This window comes from Cebus imitator, unplaced genomic scaffold (assembly GCF_001604975.1).
Source record: "Cebus imitator isolate Cc_AM_T3 unplaced genomic scaffold, Cebus_imitator-1.0 Scaffold458, whole genome shotgun sequence".
Classification (NCBI taxonomy): Eukaryota; Metazoa; Chordata; class Mammalia; order Primates; family Cebidae; genus Cebus; species Cebus imitator.
The window spans coordinates 1,250,082-1,258,989 of record NW_016107773.1 but is presented as its reverse complement, the minus strand read 5'-3'; the positions used below and the strand labels follow the sequence as shown (position 1 = coordinate 1,258,989).

At 37.0% G+C, this 8,908-nt stretch overlaps 1 protein-coding gene across 1 annotated transcript in view; it reads right to left on the bottom strand.

Moving 5' to 3' along the window:
* Positions 1-8,908, bottom strand: part of PABIR3 (PABIR family member 3) — a 42,988-nt gene that overhangs the window by 6,434 nt on the left and 27,646 nt on the right. Inside the window, exons 5-8 of the mRNA XM_037732614.1 lie at positions 4,061-4,104; positions 3,908-3,962; positions 1,858-1,950; positions 1,369-1,457 (exon numbers count right to left, since the gene is read on the bottom strand). Coding sequence (XP_037588542.1) covers positions 1,369-1,457; positions 1,858-1,950; positions 3,908-3,962; positions 4,061-4,104 — 281 coding nt within the window. The remainder of the gene's footprint in view (positions 1-1,368; positions 1,458-1,857; positions 1,951-3,907; positions 3,963-4,060; positions 4,105-8,908) is intronic.

Genomic DNA, 8,908 nt, shown 5'->3' with positions numbered 1-8,908 from the left:
GTGTCGTAAGTGGATCTAATTTGTGTCAACTTATTCATATTATATCAATGAGTGTTTGGCAGTGAGGCAGGGGTTGACATTCAGCAAAATACTTGACTGACTCACTCTATTTGTTCATTCATTCATTTATTCTCTACTTTGTTTTAGAAAGTAATGAAGATAGCTAGCTTGGTGAATTATATTGGAAATCTTAATAACCAAGTAAATTGGAATTAAATTTCTCAATTCACATTTATATAGCACTTTAGAGTTTTCAAAAATATCTTTATACATATTTCTACTTGTGTAAAATGAAAGGCCTCTAATAACTTATCAAATGTATTTTAAATAAATAAAGCCTTTAAAAATAAATTCTTGTATAACAGTTGATTTTCGATATTTCATAAAATAATTTAAAGTTATATTTATTTCTGCTCATATATAAAAGTACCTTTTCTTTTTAATGATCCAAGGATACTTGGTCTAATAATGTTGGTAGGATTTTGACTTCTTCTAAAATAAAATCATCATGATCATTATAAGAAATATTTTTAACAAAATCAGCAATGACTATTTCATTATAACAGATCTAAGGACATATATAAAAACAGGACTCTGTATAGGACATGGTATTACATCATTTTTCTGCTTTTCTTTACATATGGGTAAAAACAGGAATACCGTAGGAGCAAACTATCTTCTAATTCACAAGCATTCAGGATTTTGAATCCTACAGTCTACAGAAACCTACAGTCCTGGCTGGGACTTGCCTTGAATCAAGGTGAAAATCATGGATGAAGTTGTTTAAAGTTCTAGAGATAGCTCTGATCCTTATTAACAAACTTGGTCAGAGAAAGATTATGTATAAGCAGGGTGAAGGAATTATTAAATTATTCGCATGTTCTTGGTCACCTAGCTTTTTCGACACACAAAATGATAAACCGAAACAATGACATTTTAATGTCACCGAAAAGAAGTCACTTCTGGCTGGGCGCGGTGGCTCACACCTGTAATGCCAACACTTTGGGAGGCCGAGGTGGGCGGATCACAAGGTCATGAGATGGAAACTGTCTTGGCCAACATGGTGAAACCCCATCTCTACTAAAATACAAAAAATTAGCCGGGTGTGGTGGCCCGCGCCTGTAGTATCAGCTATTTGGGAGGCAGAGGCAGGGGAATTGCTTGAACCTGGGAGGTGGAGGTTGCAGTGAGTCGAGATCGAGCCACTGTATTCCAGCCTGGTGACAGAGCAAGACTCCTTCTAAAAAAAAAAAAAAAAAAAAAAAAAAAGTCACTTCTTTGGCACAAAACTTGGAGCTATAATTTCTTTCAAGTTTCTATAATTCTTACTTATAAGCAATTCGGTATTTTCATACAACATAAACTTACATGACGTATTGTTGCATAGGACTGGGAACAGGACTTGAAGGCGAACAAGTGCAATTCATGGAAGTTTGTAATGATGGAGAAAAACATTGCTAAAATCAAATTGGAACAGAGGTTTTAAAACTGCCACTCTTTTCACAAAGCAAATCATTGGTTTCCTAGGGAGGGGAAGGGATGGTGGAGAGGGAGGCCAGAGTACAAAAGATCATGAGGAAATTGTATTGAGTGTGAGAACTTTATGATATCTTGATTATGGTTGTGGTTACAGAATTGTACACAATTGCCAATATTAATCAACCCTATACTTTAAAGTTGGTGAATTTTATTATATATAAGTAATACTTGAAGAAATGAAAAATTGTTTGTTAGTTAGAATCAGATGTACTGTGGCAAAATATATCCCCCAAAAGATTTGAGTGAGTGACCATTAATGTTTCTAAATATTTCCTAAATATTTCAAGGGACATAGACTTTTAGGTACTCCTTTCTTACCTTCCCAGTCCTCCTGATGGAAGAAGCCATTGAGGATACTGGAATTAAATCAATGCACTTTAGAGAGGATGATTTCTGTAAGCTGTTGTCACTCTGTAAGCAGAAAGCAGTGTACAATTGTAGCACCAATTGCTTACTAATCAAATACTTGAGATACCTGTTGCACAGGGAAGTGAGTCCTTACTACTGGCTGCACCATGGTGAAGAGCTCTCACCATCCTAAAGAAATCAGAGAACCCAAGATTCACTTCAATAAGCAAAGGTACCCTTTGCCTTTTGGGGACGACAGCCATTTGGTGATTGAGGGGCTACCCCGCACGCTAGAAAGATCTAGAATGTGAGTACTCAATACTATAAACACAAATCCTAAATTTAAGCTCTTTGGCTTTGACCTGTGCTTTGTTATTGAAAACTATAATGGTACGTCCAGGAAAGGACCAGAAAGGTTTTGGCAAGAACTAAGATGAAAATGAGACAGCATGAATAACTACATTTATAAAAACTATCTCGAGATTTTATATAGACAAAAATCAGTGCTTCATAATTCAGGATTTTAAATTCTGCCCTTTTCTTTCCAAAACAAGACAAGTGTGTATTACATGTGGCCTTCCTCTTCCTAACACACTCATAGATTCTCTTACTCATCCATGCCAATACCTAAAGTAATTAGAATTGGACCAGTTAAAGGACTCCAGCAGTATCGATCAATTGTGTTAGCACCAAAACATGAAAAGTGACAGGCTCCAGAGATTATCAACTTATTCTCCCGGACCTACTCCAAAATCAGGGATAACTGCTCATGTAAGGTACTCAGGGTGCAAAGGAAAATAAGATGCCATTGCTTCTGTTGATGACCCATTTCTGTATCGAATAACTTCCATATCTGAAGATTAACATTAGTCAGAATCTCTCCTATTCAAATTTCAGTTCAGTTCTTGTTTTGTCACTATCTGGGATCTCCATGGAAAAGAACACTAAATATCATTCAGTAACCACAACGTGTACCCAGACATTTAAAAATATTAACAAGAGATGAAACTAAATTCTAAGAATGTTTAAATTAAAAGTTTTATATTAAAATGTTAGTGGGAGAATGTGTTACAGGCTGATATGGCTTGGCTGTGTCCCCACCCAAATCTCATCTTGAATCGTAATCCCCATAATCCCCACATGTAGTGGGAAGGACCTAGTGGGAGGTAATTGAATCATGGGGGCGAATTCCCTAATGCTGTTTTCATCATAGTGAGAGTTCTCATGAGATGTGATGGCTTTATAAGCATCTGGCATTTCCCCTGCTGGCACTCATTTTCTCTCCTGCCACCCTGTGAAGAGGTGCCTTCTTCTGCCATAATTGTAAGTTTCCTGAGGCCTCCCCAGCCATGCAGAACTGTGAGTCAATTAAACCTCTTTCCTTTATACATTACCCAGTCTCGGGTATTTCCTTATAGCAATGTGAGAACGGACTAATACACAGGCATAAAAAATGCAATATTTTTCTAGTAAGTCTATTGTCTGTGGTTTAAGACTGTAATATATAGTTCATAAATTATGGAGAAGGGAGTGAAATCATTTATTGTTTTGTTATCTAAGCACTTTAGCTAGTGCAACTGACTTTTTTTAGGCCTGCTGGGACAGAGAAGAAACTGGTCCACAACAGCTATGGTTTTGTGTCACAAAACTGTTTACTTTGAACCCCACTTTCAAACAATGATAGCTATTTTTATGAGTAAATCATAAAGCATTTCTTAAGAGTAATCAAGGGCTAGGTGCAATGGCTCAAGCCTATAATCCTAGCATTTTGGAAGGCTGAGGCAGGAGAATCCCTTGAGCTCAGGAGTTCAAGACCAGCCTGGACAACATAGTGAGACCTTGTCTCAAAAAAAAAATATTAAATAAAAGGAGCAATCAAAAATTATTTATGCAGCAGATACAATTTTTGTTTCAAACTAGAGCTTAGATTTCTAGAAATTACAACAAAACTAGATGGGCCAACACTGCAAGTCAATAAAAATTTGAAATTTTCTACAAAACTGAAGTTATAATACCATACCAGTTTCAAGCTTTCTTCCCAAGATCGACTTATCTGTATTTCAGTTTGTATCTTCCTACAAAAGAAATCAAAATTGCAGTTTGCCTGTCTGAAAGAAAAGATATAATTAAATATACAAATTATCAGAATAGTAATTCAAAGTACAGTACTCACCATTCATACATTGTTTCTCTATTTATTAAATCCATGGCTTCTTCCTGTAAAGGTAGGAAAATGAGAATAAACTGAATACCAAGTTCCTATGGTTTTATAAAATTTGATTTCATTTGGATGCACCATTATTTTTATTCACTGGGCTATAGAAGAACTAAAGAATAAACAAATCTCTGAACAAGTATCTGGTTCTCTACCCTTTATTGCTTCACAAATTATCACACCAAAGATCTATTACTTATGCATTACAGTACATCAGATATGCAGAACTGATTAGATGAAAAACTTTGTACCTTTCTTTATTCACAAGCAAAAACATTAAGCATTCAAAATTATACAGTTTTCTCTGAACTTTTTAAAGGCCTACTAGGACAGAGAAGAAACTAGTCCACAACAGCTATGGATGCCCATTAATATTATGATATTCATAAAAATCATTCACAGTACACAGACAACAAATGTCTATCAGGATGAGCTTGCTTAAGTAAATGATGAGAAAACCATAATTTAAATTTAGTCATTGACATCAAAAAACAAGTATTACATATTAAATAGGAGACAATAGAATCCTATATATGTAAAATTCTAAGAGAGGTGCTCAGAAAGACGTCCACCAGAAAGTTAACAGTGGTTATCAATGAGGTAAGATCTGGAGTAATGTGTTCTTTCTTCCTTTGTATATTACTATATTATTTGACTTTTTATTAATATGCAAGTATCATTTTCACATAAGTAGTTTTTTTAAAAATAATCCACCTGTAGAAAGACATCCGTTTGTGGATTGTGACACTTAATATTTAGATGACAGTTCTACCCAAAGTGATCTACAGATGCAATGCGGCCCTTACTGAAGTCCCAATCACATTTTTTTACAGAAACAGAAAAACCCATCTTAAAATTCATATGGAATATCAAAGGACCCCAAATAGCCAAAACAATCTTTGAAAAGAAGAACAAAGCTGGAAGACTCATACTTCCTGATTTCAAAACTTCCTACAAAACTACATAATCAAAACAGTGTAGTTCTGGCATAAGAACAGATGCATACCCAGCAGTTTGTGAGGCCAAGGGGGGCGGATCACCTGAAGTTGAAAGTTCGAGACTAGCCTGTCCAACATGGTGAAATACCGTCTCTGCCAAAAATACGGAATTAGCCGGGTGTGGTGGCACATGCCTGTAATCCCAGCAACTCAGGAGGCTGAAGCACAAGAATTGCTTGAACCCTGAAGGCAGAGGTTGCAGTGAGCTGAGATTGCACCACTGCACTCTAGCCTGAATGAGAGAGCAACACACTGTCTCAAAAAAAAAGTGCATATAACAATGGTACAGAATGGAGAACACAGAAATAAACCCTCACATATATGTTCAAATGATTTTTTTTTTATTTCACCTGGGTGCAGGCGGGCTGAGGCCGAAAAGGGCGTCAGCCATGTTCAAATGATTTTTAACAGGGATATCAAACCATTCAATGGGGAAAGGACAATCTTTTCAACAAATGATATTGAGAAAACTGGAGATATACATGCAAAACAATGAAGTTGAGCCCTTTTCTTTTACTCTGTAAAAATTCACTAGAAATGGATTAAAGACTTTAACTTAAAAGCTAAAAATCTAAATCTCTTAGAAGACAACATGAGGCTAAATCTGCATGACAGTGGATTTCACAATGATTTCTTGGATATGATACCAATGGCACAGGCAACAACAGAAAAAAAATAGATAAATTGGTCTTCATGAAAATTGAAAAGTTTTGTGCATCATATGACACTATCAAGAGAGTGAAAAGACAACCAGAGAATTGGAGAGGATATTTGCAAATCATATATCTGAAAAGGAGTGAACATCCAAAATATATACAGAACTCCTACAACTCAGCAACAACAAAAACCAACCCAATTAAAATATGAGTGAAGAGACTGAAGAAATGTTTCTCAAAAGAATGCATACAAATGACCAAACAGTACTTGAAAAGATGCTCAACATCATTTGTCATTATGAAAATGCAAACCAAAACCACAGTGAGACGCCACTTTACCCCCATTAGGATAGTTATTTATTTGTTTGTTTGTTTATTTATTTATTTGAGATAGGATCTCACTCTGTCTGGAGTGCAGTGGTGCAATCTCAGGTCACTGCAACCTCCACCTCCCAGGTTCAAGTGATTCTCGTGTCTCAGCCTCCCGAGTAGCTGGGATTACAGGCGCCTGCCACCACACTCACCTAATTTTTATATTTTTAGTAGAGATGGCATTTCACCATTTGGCCAGGCTGGTCTCAAACTCTTGACCCCAGATGATCCACCTGCCTTGGCCTCCCAAAGTGCTGGGATTACAGGGGTGAGCCACTGCACACGGCCAAATTTCTAAATTTTCTAGAACATCATTTCATCCTTATCTCATCCTTTTTTATATTTCTACTTTATATATATTCTATGATTCACATGATATAATAGTACAGTGGTATATGTCCGAAATGTATAAGTAAATGCGATATACCTATGTTGGAGGCATGTGCTCAAACATTTTCTTCTGATGTGATGTGTGATCGAAAGAGTTTAAAGATTGTTGTCTATATAGTATAAATAATAAATGTTTGGGGTAGTCCATAATAGAAGACTGGTGTGAGTTGTGTGAAAGCAATAAAATTTGGCGACATACTGTGGCTCATGCCTGTAATCCCAGCACCTTGGGAGGCCAAGGCAGGAGGATTCCTTGAACTCAGGAGTTCAAGATCAGCCTGGGTAACATAGCAAGAACTCATCGCTACTAAAAGAAAAAAAATATTAGCTGGGGGCATGTGGTATGCATGCCAGTAGGCCTAGGACTTAGGAGGCTGAAGTGGGAGGATCTCTTGAGCCTGGGAAATTGAGGCTGCAGTGAGCCACAATTTTGCTACTGCACTCTGGCCTGGGCAACAATGTGACATCCTGTCTCAATCAATCAATCAACCAATCAATCAATATTTGACCTAGTCCTTCAAAATGTGTGAAATATGAACAAGCAGTAGAGGGAAGGGTATTCCAAGCAGAAGAAACCATATGAACAAAAGTTTACAAGAGGGAAAAAGTACAGCAGATTTAGAGATAGTGAGACTGCCTTGTTTGAAACTGAGTTTGTGCTCCAAAGTAGTGAGAGAGAAAACAGGAGAGGTAAGACAGGGCCAGATTTATAGGCTCCTAAATAATCAAAGAGTTTGAATTTAAAGGATTTGGGCAGAATTACTTAGTTGTCAGAACCACAGGCTTTGGAGATAAACAGAAATGGGTCAAACCCCAGCTCTATAACCTACTACCTGTGCAAACTTAGGCAGGAGACGTCACCTGAGAGTCAGTTTCTTCAGCCATATGAAGATGATGATAAGAATGAGGATGATGAGGTGGCTATACAGTTCTCATCACAGTGCCTGGCAAACAGTTCAGTGCTTAACATATGTTAGCTATTTTTATTATTATTCAATAGGTAATGGGAAGCCATTGTAACATTTTGTATGGGGGGAAGAAAGTGAAAATGATGTTTAAAAAAAGTTGGCTGGGTGCGGTGGCTCACGCCTGTAATCCCAGCACTTTGGGAGGCTGAGGCAGGTGGATCACGAGGTCAGGAGTTCAAGACCAGCCTGGCCAAGATGGCAAAATCCCATCTGTACTAAAAATACAAAAAAATTAGTCAGGCCTGGTGGCATGTGCCTATAATCCCAGCTACTCAGGAGACTGAGACAGGGAATTGCTTGAACCTGGGAGGCAGAGGTTTAAGTGAGCTGAGATTGCACCACTGTACTCCAGCCTGGGCAACAGAGCGAAATTCCGTCTTAAAAAAAAAAAAAAATTACGTTGGTACTGATTGTGAAAGTTGGATTAAACTGGGAAAGACAGAAAATCTATTGGGATATTATTTCAGTAATCTAGACCCAAGGGACAGAAGAAGGAAGTGGCAGTGAGAACAAAGAGGATACTATCAAGGAAGACTTAGTAGGACTAGAAACCTAACTGGATAGAGTAGAAAAATAAGGAAGAACTGAAGACAAATCAAGAGCTTTGAGTCTTAAAACTGGGACTATTTTGCTACCATTACAGAAAATGAGGGATTTGGAGAAGGTAATTTAGGAAGATAATTAGTCTTTTAAAAACAATGGAATAACAGAAAATTCAGCAAAATGTAATTATTAGTACAGCTGTTTTATTTAATATTATGTAGATATTCTCCTGCAGTGTGAAGCTCAAAGTGTTTTGTAGTTCATTCGGTCAACAAGTAAAGAGCAGGTAGTTTTGTGAAATTGAGATCAAATTCTGCTTAATATTCCTTCCACTGAAAGTTGGAGCATTAGCCAAAATCAGCTATTGAAGGTTGTTAGGAGGAGTGTTGACTCTTTTTCATTTATGTCTTGCCTATTTCCAAAATGGATTTGAGATTGCTTATAATAAAATAAGATTGTTAAAATAAGTATAAAAGGTCAAGAACCATGCATTATAACTGTAAGAAGCAGAGCACAGTATACTAGAAATCTAGTTTAAGGAGAGTTGTTATACTTGGATGTTAAAGTTAGCTTTCCATTTTTTAGGATGCATGGGAAAAATGGGAACTATAAGTTACCAAATTTTGGTCTCTGAGGGAGACTACACTTGAAAGATTTTAGTTGCTGAGTGCCTGCACAGTACCCAATAAAGGCTTGTTGAAAGAAGGAAACAATCTGTAAACTAAGATCAAATTTAAAAAAAAATTTTTTTTTTTTTTTTGAGATGGAGTCTCACTCGGTCGTCCAGGCTAGAGTGTAGTGGCGTGATCGCGGCTCACTGTGCAACCTCTGCCTCCCGGGTTCAAGCAGTTCTCTGCTTTAGCCTCCCAAGTAGCTGGG